This window comes from Osmerus mordax, chromosome 4 (assembly GCF_038355195.1).
Source record: "Osmerus mordax isolate fOsmMor3 chromosome 4, fOsmMor3.pri, whole genome shotgun sequence".
NCBI lineage: Eukaryota > Metazoa > Chordata > Actinopteri > Osmeriformes > Osmeridae > Osmerus > Osmerus mordax.
In genome coordinates, this window is record NC_090053.1 from 12,538,846 (window position 1) to 12,552,020 (window position 13,175).

At 48.6% G+C, this 13,175-nt stretch overlaps 1 protein-coding gene across 2 annotated transcripts in view; it reads left to right on the forward strand.

Moving 5' to 3' along the window:
- The window catches only part of scaper (S-phase cyclin A-associated protein in the ER), a 56,099-nt gene that overhangs the window by 10,788 nt on the left and 32,136 nt on the right, over window positions 1-13,175 (forward strand). Inside the window, exons 6-19 of one of the 2 annotated variants that reach the window (XM_067235266.1) lie at window positions 526-642; window positions 1,167-1,294; window positions 1,408-1,700; window positions 2,212-2,544; window positions 3,693-3,860; window positions 4,023-4,089; window positions 4,242-4,359; window positions 4,442-4,553; window positions 5,202-5,342; window positions 5,462-5,617; window positions 5,720-5,862; window positions 5,966-6,047; window positions 6,184-6,336; window positions 7,605-7,712. In XM_067235266.1, coding sequence (XP_067091367.1) covers window positions 526-642; window positions 1,167-1,294; window positions 1,408-1,700; window positions 2,212-2,544; window positions 3,693-3,860; window positions 4,023-4,089; window positions 4,242-4,359; window positions 4,442-4,553; window positions 5,202-5,342; window positions 5,462-5,617; window positions 5,720-5,862; window positions 5,966-6,047; window positions 6,184-6,336; window positions 7,605-7,712 — 2,119 coding nt within the window. The remainder of the gene's footprint in view (window positions 1-525; window positions 643-1,166; window positions 1,295-1,407; window positions 1,701-2,211; window positions 2,545-3,692; window positions 3,861-4,022; window positions 4,090-4,241; window positions 4,360-4,441; window positions 4,554-5,201; window positions 5,343-5,461; window positions 5,618-5,719; window positions 5,863-5,965; window positions 6,048-6,183; window positions 6,337-7,604; window positions 7,713-13,175) is intronic. The other variant, XM_067235267.1, reaches the window with a different exon arrangement.

A 13,175-nucleotide genomic window follows, 5' to 3' on the forward strand; every position in this document is an offset into this window, starting at 1 on the left:
TTCATACTGGAGGCTTGTATACAGGTGATGGCATGTTGTACAATCCTAACCCTGACCCAGCCACCCTTGTCATTAGCATGTGAAGCCTTTGCTGTGTCTACAAAACACGACATATTTTGGCCCTTAAAAAGCTGTCAGACTTGTTCCAGCCGTATATTCCATCAAGAACTCTTGAGATCTTCAGATTCTGGTATACTCTCTGGTGGTGATCACACATTGTGGTCGCGTGGACAAAACTGTGGAATAGCTTACCCTTGCACATCAGATTAACACCTTCTATCTCAACCTTCAAGTCTGCTCTAAAAACCTATTTATTCTCTTTGGCTTTTAACATTTCCGAAGCATTTGGTGAACTGTTTTATGTTTTTATTACTGTACTTGTATCTACATTGTTGTATGCTTTATTTGTCTGCAATAATAATGGTTGTTTTTAAACATACTCTATGAATAAATATCGATTGATGACTGGTATTCATAGTGTTGGATAGATAGTGGAATTCTAGTTGTTTTCCTTTGTCCACGCAGACCCACGTCATTGGCCTGGGAAGTGCGGAAGATGTCCCCTGGACGTCATGTGATGCCCAGTCCCTCCTCAGACAGGATGGTCCCTTCTCCCAATGCAAGGCGCTCCCTTAACTTTGGGTAGGTCTTGTCCTCTGCCCTCAGCCATATCCTGACACGCAACGTCTTCATGTGCTGAAGGGGAACCGCATCCCCTTATTAAGAAATCAATGTTCCATGAAGTGACCAGTCCAGCCCTTTCTCGGTCCGTATAACGTCCTCATGATCTGTTGATGGGCCCATTGATTGCTGATAGAAGGGCGCTTTGTTTAATGCGCTTTGTCGAGTCTCTCACTCCCACGCCACAGAAGCATGGGGAGGTGTAGATAAAAGTGTGGTTAAAGACTGCTGAATCATCTGTTCGATACGTGCGCTGCCCTGTAATCGGATGCAGCAGGAAATGGGTATTGATCATGACGGAGGTCTGTTGCCCGAGACGACCCTGATGCCCAGAGATAGAGGAGCACGGCTGGGCTCAGACACTGGCTAGGACGGGCCCTTCAAGATACCACTTACCTGTACAGCAACAGTTCGATGTAATGCTTGTGTTTGAGTGAATGTGTTGCTGTGTTCCCGTGTTCTGAGTGTGAGGTGTGTTTCTCTAGCGGTCCTCCTCCTACGCTGGCTGTGGCTCGGCTCACCCACAGCGGCCCTAGCTGGGCCGACCGGGTCAAATCCTCCCAGTCGCTTCCTGTCCCCTGCCAAACCAACTTTTCTCCTGCAGAGAAACCAGGTAACAGCAGCCCCACGCATACACAGGCAGGTTCCAAACCTCGAGCGTTCCGTGTGGGCTTTCATAAAATGTCAAATGGTCCAGTTTTTTTGAGCATGTGTCACTGTTTGCAGGTAAGAAAGACGCGGAAGGGTGGGAGACCGTCCAGCGTGGTCGTCCAGCCAGGCCTCGCTCTGCTGCCATCGTAACCAAGGTCAGCCCCGTGCTGGCCAACATCTGCCCCAGAGACGACAGCAACATGGTGAACCAGCCGCAGCAGCAACAACAAAAACAGCAGCAAGCTCTCCAGCCCCTCTGCCCTCCGGACAATGACAAGACCCAGCTACTGTCCAACCCTCAGCCAATCTCAGAGGAGCAGGCTCCCCTGGGGGAGACTGGAGACCTGGAGAAGGGTCACAAGATTGAGGTATTGCTGCATGATGTCACATCTTCCTCCCACCCCGGAGCAGTCGTCACATATCAATAATGCAGGAAGACAGGAGACATGGAGCAGGGAAACTCTACACTGGTTTATCAGCCACATTGTTTTTGTTTTGGGCTCCACGGTATTCATAGACAGCCTGTCCAGACGGGGGAGATATCAGTTTTAAAGGGGATTGATTGTACACTGACAGTTCAGGGACAGAAATCCCATTTTCATCCATGAAATGAATACTCTCTCAATGTCCCAGAACACATTTGGTGAGGGTGTGTTCTAGACATTTCCAGATATTTGAAATGCAAATATGTATTTCTGCGTTGTCATCTTATCTTTGAATCAGGATTACATCTGAAGGGCATGTTAGTGCCAGCAACCCTGCATGTTATGTGTTTTTGAATGTGTGTGTGTGTTGATTTTTTGCTTTTGTTTCTGCTGTCATGAAATGTGCACGTCTTTAATGGTGTGAGTGTGTGTATGTGTGATTGTGTCGGTGCAGTCCCCAGCAGACAATGTTCAAGACTCTGGACAGTGTGTCGACGCACCCTGTGACGACGTGCCTCTCCCGGTGTCAGCCCCAACTTCCTCCAAAACCCCAGAACCCACACCAGCCCCAGCCCCAACCATAACCCTTCCTGCCCCAGCCCCGGCCCTCCCCCCATCCCCAGACCCAGCCCAGGGCGAGGGTGTTGGCGGTGTGGAGGCCCAGGGGGGGCAGAGGGCAGAGGGGGGCGCGTCACAGGGCATGGCTCCATCTGCTCCAAGACAGGCTGAAACTCCCATGGCAGCGGTGAAACCAGAGAGTGTGCTGGACCCCACAGAGCTTTCCACTGTGAGTGCTGAGAGATGGAGGATCAGAGGGAGGGGGGAGGGAGGAGGGGGGGGGGGGGTGCTGGGGGAGGGGGGCAAGGGTTCCCCCCGTGGGGTCCTTCAACGCCTAAACAAAGTCACTGAGAAACCTCCAGGCCTGACGCATTGATACGAAAGCACAGCTCCCTCCAGAACGGCCCCAGAACAGTCTCGATGCGAGGGTGTTGGTGAGTGGTGCTGAGTGGATCGCTGTTGTAATTCTGGCGGATGCCGGAGCAGTTCCTCCTTAGGTGGCCTACAGATGCTTTTTTTAAAGATGTTGTTGGCAACCAGTGGCAGGGAGTTACAGTTAGTACTCAGGCCAGGGTCTATGGGAATACCATCTGTCCAGTGTTGGTGGCAGCAGGTGTGTCTACTGGTCAGCGCTTCTGTGTCATGTGTATTAACATCAGTAAGTAAGTCATATCTCTAAAGTTAGCCAGGGTGACCCTACTTCCCTGCTTTAGCACCTTTTATAAAGGCCAGCCCTCTGTAGAGACAAGATCTGGTTTAAATCCTCCACAGGGAAGTTTATTTGAGCCCAAATCCCCTGTAGGCCTGGTGTGTTTTCTAGACTGGTCCAGACGGCAGGCTGTGTGGTTCAGAAACAGCCCAGAGCTGTTTAGACTCCACTGGAATCCTTGGTTTAAAGGCAGAAAGGCTTGGTGTTGAGAGAAATATCTCCTTAAGTCCCCTTCTTTGGAGGAGTGGCCAGTCTGGAGAGCTCTAGCATGAATATACATTAATCTACACATGATGACAATGTAAGCTTTCATGTAAGTGAACTATATATTATATGCTAAAATACAAGGGGCATAGTGACTTGTCATATCTAAGAATTGAGTTTTTTGGAAATGTGAAATCAAATGGTCCATGGGTGCCTCCTTCCACCATCTCTTCATGCTCACAGTGAACATTTCATGCATGAGTCCTGAATGCTTCCTTCCTTGTGATTTTGTGGTGGTTGAAAGTTTGGTGCTTTTTGGTTGGCTTCTTTGGTTATCATGTTTTAACAATGAATACAGCTTTAAAGTGTCCAGGCCAAAATAAAGATATTTGAGAGAGCACTTAATTGTTGCACACGCAGCACTATTGGCCATTCTATATGTGAGTGTGTGTGTTTGTGCCCAGCCCCAGTCCATGGCAGAGGTCCTGGCTAAGAAGGAGGAGCTAGCGGACCGCCTGGAGAAAGCTAACGAGGAGGCCATCGCTAGTGCCATCGCAGAGGAGGAGCAGCTGACCCGAGAGATCCAGGCTGAGAACAACGACCTGGAGACCGACAACGAGAGTGACTTCTCTGTATGACATGCACACATACTCAAACACACACTCACACACACACACAGACACTCAGTTACACACACATACACACACGCACAATGGATAAGCTGCTTCAGCAGTCTTTAACCACAATATCAAGAACTGGTCTCACTCACATGCTTGTCATTTTCTTTGCTTTAGGCAAGCATTGGCAGTGGAAGTTGTGGACTTAATTTGGATTGGAGTGACATGTTGGCTGACTATGATGGTACCTGTTCCCATTACGACAGAACACTAAGTTCCTTTGAACTACTCAGTTTGTCCATGTAGGCCAGATTGTATGTTGATGAGGAGAATCCTTAGAATTAAGGGCGTGTTTTAGGAAGCTAACACCCCCTCCCACCTCCCGCCCCCATGCAGCTCGAGAGCCCTGGCGTCAGAGCACCTCCTGGGGGGACATCGTAGAGGAGGAGCCAGCGCGCCCCCCCGGCCACGGCATCCACATGCACGAGAAACTGTCCTCGCCCTCTCGCAAAAGGTACGCACGCTTTTACGTCCACCATTTTTGGGGTCCTTGTCGCTAGTCAGACATTCACATCCCCATCTGCCCTGCTCCTCAGGACCATTGCCGAGTCCAAGAAGAAACACGAGGAGAAGCAGCTGAAAGCACAACAGCTCCGGGAAAAGCTGCAGGAGGAGAAGACCCACAAGCTCCAGAAACTTCTGGAAAGGGTGAATCTGTCCGCAGCCGGGGTGGAGAATTTCCCCACACATCCCCGCCCTCAGACAGGCCATGAGGAGAGCTTCTGTCAGCGCACAGATAGAATCATTAAATATCAGATCAGAGACCCTCTCTCTCGCTCTCTCTCTCTCTCTCTCTCTCTGGTCTTGGCCTGAAAGACAACCAGACCAAAGTCTGCAGGCTTTCATGACGTTTGTTTTTGTTCGCCAGCCTCTGCTGAGATGAGTGAGGTCCTTGAGTAATCCAGAGTATTAACCACATAAATACATGAAGTGGTGTATATTCACAGTAGTCCCTGTGGACATACTGGTGAGGGGAGCAGCCAAAACAGAGACCCCTAGCACATCTTTGCTAGCCACACGTGTCAGTGCTAACCGTGAAACAAGCTGACCCAAGCTGTCTTGGCCTTCCCCCCCCTTTCTCTCGCTCGTTTTCCTTTCTCCGTCCCATCTATCCGTCTCTCTCTTTGTCTCCTCTCTCTCTCTCTCTCTCTCTCTCTCTCTCTCTCTCTCTCTCTCTCTCTCTCTCTCTCTCTCTCTCTCTCTCTCTCTCTCTCTCTCTCTCTCTCTCTCTCTCTGTGTCTCTCTCTCTCTCTCTCTGTGTCTCTCTCTGTGTCTCCTCTTTTCTCTTCCCTTCAGGAGAAGGAGGTGAGGAAGTGGAAGGAGGAGCTTTTGGACCAGCGTCGGAGGATGATGGACGAGAAGCTGCTCCATGCTGAGTTCAAGCGGGAGCTCCAGCTGCAGGCCATCGTGAAGAAGGCCCAGGAGGAGGAGGCCAAGGTATGCTGACTCCACCCCTCGACCTCCCCCCCACCACACCCCCATCTGCTCAGCCAGTGAAGGTTCCAGAAGGTTCCATTTCAGTACTGACTGACATTAACCTGTGTGCGTGTGTCCAGGTGAACGAGATAGCCTTCATCAACACCCTGGAGGCCCAGAACAAGAGGCATGACGTCCTGGCCAAGCTGACCGAGTACGAGCAGCGCCTCAGCGAGCTGCAGGAGGAGAGGCAGCGGAGGCAGGAGGAGAAGCAGGCCCGAGACGAGGCGGTACAGGTACGACCAGACCATGCCCCGGGGGTCTGTCCCCCCCACCGAACCTCGCTAACCCGTGACTGCTATCTCTTAACGGAGCCGCCCCCCCTGTTTTCCCCACAGGAGCGCAAGCGGGCGCTGGAGGCGGAGCGGCAGGCACGGGTGGAGGAGCTGCTAGTGAAGAGGAAGGAGCAGGAGGTGCGCATCGAGCAGCAGAGGCAGGAGAAGGAGAGGGCCAGGGAGGACGCGGCCCGCGAGAGGGCCAGGTCTGTACCCCCCTACCACCACCACCCAGGAGCTAGGACCAGTCTCCATGTCAGTACGCTAGACAGGATCTTTACCCCCCCCCACCTTGTGTTTTCTCCCCAGAGACAGAGAGGAGCGTCTGGCTGCGCTGAGCGCTGCACAGCAGGAGGCCATGGAGGAACTCCAGAAGAAGATCCAGATGAAGGTTGGTGGACGGCGTTTCTCGTTTTTTTTTTTTTTTTTTATGAGGCTCCGACCCTCCACTGGGGTTGCCAGGTTCATCCTCCCCCCCCCCCATTTCTGTCCCCTTCATCTTCCACTCCCCCCCCCCCTCCCCCCAGCATGACGAGAGCAGTCGGAGGCACATGGAGCAGATCGAGCAGAGGAAGGAGAAGGCCGCTGAGCTCAGCAGCGGGCGACACGCCAATACTGACTACGCGCCCAAACTGACCCCCTACGAACGCAAGAAGCACTGCTCTCTGTGCAACGTGGTGGTGAGTCTCTAGATCTAACCACAGTCGGGATTAAACGTGCCACGTGTGCAATCGCTACTTTCCGTCACTGCCAATGTCGCCAGAATCTGAAGTCGTTTTTTTTACTTGCGTTTGGTTAATTTTATGCACTCGTTTTAAAGACTGATTGGCTTAGTGGGGGCTGTAGAGGCGTTGCTCAGGCTCATTGTTGGGCGGCTGTAGACCCCTTGGGTCACTTGGCAGACTTATCTGCATAAAACTGCTGACGAGAAGGTGATTCAGAGGAGTTTTGGGAGAGAGCGCATTTAAATGAGGATTTAACTGCATTGATTAAACATGAACTCTGGTTTGGATATTTATGGCCAGGCATGATTTTGCTTTTCAAGTGACAGGCAACAAATCTACCGACATTTTTATCTATGACGGGCCACCTGTCCCACCAACAAGGTCGAGACGCCTTGAATCTCTAAACTAGCTTCGCATAAAGAGGGTGTGGTGGTGGGAACAGGGTTGGTGGGGGGGGTGAGGGGGGAACAGCAGAGACAGAATCTTGTTAAGATGTCAGATGACCTTGGCCAGTATTTGATACCAGAGATCGTCTGTGGGTCAGCAGCAAGCACTCTGCTTAATGACATTAAACACAGGCCATCCTGCTCGGGCTCAGTTCCAGCTGTGAGGGAACAACAACGCCGGCTTCTTCATACTGTTTCTGTTTTACGCGAGTTGTTCATCCTTACAGGTTTTGTATTTCTTTTTTTGAGAACTCGTTCTTCATTTTTCTGTATGTACTAGCAGCCTTTCCCAAGGATGTACAGTGGTGTAATTATCAATCTAACCAATGCTTTTGTCTGTCGGTCAGAGAGGAAATATTAAAGCTTTTAAAATTTTTGCAGAACTTCTGCCTACTACCTTGCAGTCCAGCCCATTCCCCTCAGAGCTGTGTGTGTACAGTGCCGTTCCACTGTAAAATGTATCCGCTGAGACAAAGGCCTATTGTCCTGAGTGAAGTCAGCCAGTCCCTCCCTGCTTTGCAGCGGTTAACGCTGTGTTTCTGCTGTGCTGTCAGAAAGGAAAAGGGAATGACATGGCATCCATGAAATGATCCCTAGTCAACTAAAAGCTTTAAACCGTACTGCAGCTCCGCTCGTTTTCCATCATAAGTTGCTCGCTAGGGCCACCGGGGGCCCCTCTTTGTACTAATTGTTCTAATGGGCTCCCATGGGCCCCTCCACCCCCTATCTCCAGTATATCCCCTTGGGTCACCCCTGACCCCTGTGTTGTGTTACCAGATCACCACAGAGGTGCACCTGTTCAGCCACACCAAGGGCAAGAGACACCAGCAGGCCGTGAGGGACGGCAGCAGCATCCAGGGACGAGAACTCTCCGATGAGGAAGTGGTGGGTATCCCCGAACGCACACACACCTAACCTCTCCGTCTGCCTCCACCCACTAGCTCTCCCCACCTAAATGTAGGCCTGTCAGTCACTCACGTCAATCAACAGAACAATCTCAACTTTTAATTTTGTTTGGTTAATATTCGCCATCAGTCACTCCTTATCACTGTGCTCCATTGTGACGTGACAAGGAGCTAACTAGCTCGCTAAATAAATCTACATCGTAGAAATTGTGGTTGTGGTGCTCCTTAATATTCGGTGGGTGCTCCAAAATGTTTGCTGGTGCTCCTAACTTTTTAAAGTTGGGAGCACCAGTACCATCAAGTAAAAAAGTTCATTTCAAACCCTGAATCAATCAAAATGTAAATCAGAAATCCACTGATTTACATTTGTTTCATTAATATTATGTTTTCTAGTCTTCTATATCAAAGCTTATTACTGGTGTTGTTTATGCAGCCGTCTTATAGTGTGAGTGTTTCCTGCTGGTTGTGTAGTATTATAAATGAGACTTGACATGCAAACGGCTCCAGTTTAGAGGCTGAGTTGAGGGGTGACATCACCCCCTTGTGTCCAGGTCGTTCAGTCCTGGAGTGCTGTCTCTGTGATATGTTGCTCGCTCAGTCCAGGTAGCCTCTCAGAGAGCCTGCAATATGAGCTTGCCTTTACAGCAGGCTCTTTGTGAGCCGGACTACTGTTGGTGCTATATGCAGCACCTTTGCCCCCCCCCTCCTTTCAAACCCCTCTTTTTCAGATGGAAATAATTGATACCACCCCTTGGCTCTAAATCATTTCTTGGTAATTTTACTGTTTGACAGTATGATAAACAAATAATGTACCACTATTAGCACGGCTAAGCCAGTACTGTACCTCTTCAAACTCTTGAAAAAAAACATATAGCCTCAAAGTGGTCGCAACGTATGAGTCCACTTTGTCTTAAGTCTTTAAACTTTATTTTTTATTATATGTTTGTAATTTGTGTTTTTGGAAGTTTTTTTTAAGTTAATATATAAATATATACATTTTTTTAAGTTAGCAGAGCAGAGCAGCACATTCAACGGTCTCAAGCACAATCATGGCTTCTTATGGTGAAAATAGGCGCAGACACACAGGTTTTCTACAGAAATCACCTCCAGTGTAGGATAATGATACTGTTATGCTTAACATGTCCCCTTAAAGGATGAAAATTATCATCTAGAAATCTTATAGAAATGTCCTGACATTATTGTTTAGATCGGACAAAGCTAGCTTTTCTTTATTTTTGTCTCAGCTCATTGTGGCGTGCTGTATTTCATTCGTCCAACTGCCAACTCCTATCCAGACAGGGTTCCATAATTCTTGCTGGAATGAGAAATTTTTAATTAAAATGAAGGTGGTTGGCTGAACTGTACAGAGGTCACTCTATAGTTTTTCTGTGGAGGCACGCAGCAGATGCCATATTCCTTCATATTTAGTCATTTTATCCCATTTTGAGGGACTTGCGAATTAAATTGAAAATACGGTGATTATCAACAGGACTAGATCGATGAGTGAGAGGAAGGCCTGGGATTGCAATCACTCTCTTCACTCATCCTTATTAGTTGTCATCTGTCCCTGTTTAATATGATGTACACGCTGTCCATGGCCTCTCCATTCTGATGTGGGGATGTATTTATTGTTGACCTTTGACACGCCACCACAAAAACTGCGGTGACCTATTTGGGTAGGATGGGCTGGTCCCCCTGTCCTCTCCTTGGGCCTGTGTGAGTGCTGGACAGGCCACTAGAGGGATCGCTAGCCTAGACTCTCTCGATGTGGTCTCCTGAAGAGGGCATGTCCCCTGGAGGTAGTGAAGGATGTCCGGTTGATGAGACCTCTGTTGTTGAAACATGACGACTTGTTCTTGCAAAGCTCTTTCAACAAAGCTCTCTAAGCTATATGGTGATTGTTTTGATGTACGTGAATCTTCTATTTGTCGATGGAGATCTTGTTTCAAAGATTGGAAAAAGAAGTTTGGCGATGTTCCATACCTTTTGGGAGGGAAGAACAAGACGAGTGTTGCAATATCAGGTTTTCATGGGAAAAACTGTCATGCAAATGATTGTTCAGAAGGTAACTCAATACAGTGTACCATCACATTAAAGCTTACATGACATACAGCTGTCTGTTTCACACCAAATGGAAAGCCAACCTCACAAGCCATTGTACTGGACAAAAGCGGTGTCTGGGGAACATATTACTAGAGTGGGCTGTCTGTGTGATATATGTAGAGCTCTCTGGTTACTCCTGCCCACCTGAGTCAGGCTGTGGTATTGTTTGCGGGCCCCTGCCTTCAGGCCAGCCCCTCTGAGCACCATTGTGCTCCTGCTGCAGTCAAACACCTGTCTGTCATTCAGCCTCGTCCACCTGGAACCCTCTCATGTTGAATACGCAGTCCGTATCATCGCAACAAGTAAGCTAGCCACTGTTACAGTTGTTTTGGTTAGTCAGATAATGTACAGGTCGCAGCCTCTAGCCGACAATAACATACATGCTAAAAGTGAGAATCCTGCCCCTTTTTGTAGGTGCCATTGTCGTATAATTACAGCCATAAAAACTGTGTACAAATGTCACAATATTTTCAATGCCTAGGGTGTGTGTGTGTGTGTGTGTGAGAGAGAGAGCGGCACAGCATTCTATGAGTGAGATGGTTGAGATCTTTGAGGTGTTACTAAAATAATTACATTAAGGAAACAGACGCAGAACTGAATAGCCTCTCAGAGAGATTACTGAACAGCTGCCCCCCCAAGCAGTGGGCCCTACGGTCATGACCCATCCCTGGGAGAGCGCAAAGGTACACACACACATTCATGAAACACTACACACAACACATGTCGGACTGACTTTTTAATTACAGTTACCCATTATTGACAGGTGACAGGCATACAAGATTGGTTGAATTGAAATTGACATAAGGTCTTGTGTTCAACTTCCTGGTTAAACAGAACTGGAAGAGAGTGCCTCTCGCTGCTTTAAAAATGTGTAATGGTTAAAAGTAGATTCAGTCAGCTTTTCCTGCAATAGTCTTATGTAATTCTATGGTTGCAAGAACTGCCCTTGAATCACTCCTAAACCCTCATTTAGATTTGATCGCTTTATTCATTTAGCAGACACTTTTATCCAAAGCGACGTATAAATAATGCATAGAGAAAGTACAGCAGAAGATGAAGGACCTGACGTGTGTAATTGTACAGTACGTCGCTGGTCGGAACAGTCTTTTACCAGCCACATCGCAAATCAACCACATCTCAGCTACCAGGCATGGTGAACAACAAAGAATATTTGAAGGCAACAATAATATCTCACTTAATAAGACACAGTGCAACAATAACATTGTTGAAAGAAAGAAAAAATCCTACAGTTTTCCAATTACAGTAGTGGATAGTACGGTGCAGCAAAAACAAGTCAGATGTGCAGCATCCAACCCGTTTGGATGTCGTCTCTTGCCAGACGCTGTAAGAACAGGTTCTCCAATACAGCGTGCCATCAGAAAGGACAAATTTGCAGGTATCACAAGAAGAAATGAACTGCAAAGTGCTGGTTTTGGTGCCCTTAGGTCAGGAAAAAGATAAGTTGGTTGAGGTGAAGCTTGAACATATCATAAATAAACAACCCATATTAATATTGTAAAAAATTCAAACAATTTCAGAGTCATATGTGACATGTTATGAGTCAGGAATGACCCAGCGGTTGCCCACAGTGCGTGAGTAGAGAGCTGGGGTTTCCAGTCTTCTCAGGTGACATCTGTCTTTCAAAAGCGCTACCTGAAAAACCCCTATTGAAGCAGCAGGTGTATTGCCAACTCCTGTGCCCAAAGCGATCGGCCTCCCACACACAACCTCGGCAGCTGAATGGAAGCTCTTTATCGTCCCGTCCTCAGGGCTGCTGGGTGACAGGGTAATTGGGTAATTGCTTTCTGGCACATACATCATGTTGTGTTTTCAATCAGGCTCCATCTCTCTTTCTCCTGGTGGATCTTCTGCTATCCGCCTCATCTGACAGAACCACAGGCTCTCTAGATGGGAAGCAGCACCGTGGCTCCCCCCAGCACTTCAAATGAGCGGCACGTGGGGGATATGTCCTGATAATTACAAGGCTCACTGCTCCCTGAGAAGAATAGGCCTGTATCATACATCCGCCTTGGCAGGCACACCTGCAATCACAATAGGGAGCCGTCACACACCTCAGTCCAATTAGATTTGGTTGGTTTCTTGTCTGCGATCGTGTAAATGTATGTCACAGGTTGGTTTTGGAGAGCAGGTGTTGCCTGTTAAATTGCCTGACCTGGTTATACAGGACGATGAGCTGGTTTTGGGATAAGTAGGTTCACAAATGCAACTGGTGCTTTTACAATGTAAAATTGTACTCCTCATAATCCCGGCCAAACCCTCCATCTCCCACGATCTCTCAATCACCCTGGGATCGGCGACGGTGACCCCTTCATCCTCTGGATGACGAGCTCTCCCTCACGGCCTACATTGCTGCGGTCTCCCGGTCGTGTAGATTCACCCTCTACAACATCCGGAAGATCAGGAGATACCTATCTGAGCATTCCACCCAGCTGCTAGTCCAAGCACTTGTCCTCTCAAAGTTGGACTACTGCAACTCGCTGCTCGCCGGTCTCCCAGCATGCGCAACCCGCCCTCTCCAGAGGATTCAGAACGCGGCGGCCCGTCTGGTCTTCAATCTACCCAGACGCTCCCATGTTACCCCGCTCCTCATCTCCCTCCACTGGCTTCTCATCACGGCCCGTATCAGATTCAAGACTCTGGTACTGACCTTCCGAGCGGTGAACGGGACTGCACCCGACTACATCAAGTCTCTCCTCCAGCCTTACACTCCCCCCCCGCCACCTACGGTCTTCTTCTGACAACCGTCTGGTAGTCCCACCGCTCAAGAGCGCCCGGTCACAACACATGCTCTTCTCCTGTCTGGCCCCCCAATGGTGGAATCAACTCCCCACCTCCGTCAGGGACACTGACTGTCTCCCTACCTTCAAGAAAAGGCTCAAGACGCACTTGTTCCGGGAGTACAACGGCACTTAGGAATGCTTGGCTGGACCTGATGTTAGTTTCCTCCAGGGTCACAATGACTCGTATTGAGAGACTTGTTGCTCTTGTTGGTTAGTTGTAATGGTTTCAAATTCTTGTACTCGCTGTGAAATATTTTCACTGTTGATTGTTTTTTCTACAGGTACACTCTTGCACTCTTGTGGGGAGTTTCATGTTGTTCAATTGTAACTTGTTTAACTGCATGCTCTTATGGTTCTTCCCTTTGGCACTTATTTGTTCAATTGTAACTTGTTTAACTGCATGCTCTTATGGTTCTTCCCTTTGGCACTTATTTGGTTTTACACAATGTATGCTTCATGTTTTGGCTGCTCGCAATGTTTGGGGCTCTCATCTCGTTGTTATGATCAGTGACCTATGCTCTTTTGTAAAGCTCTCTCTT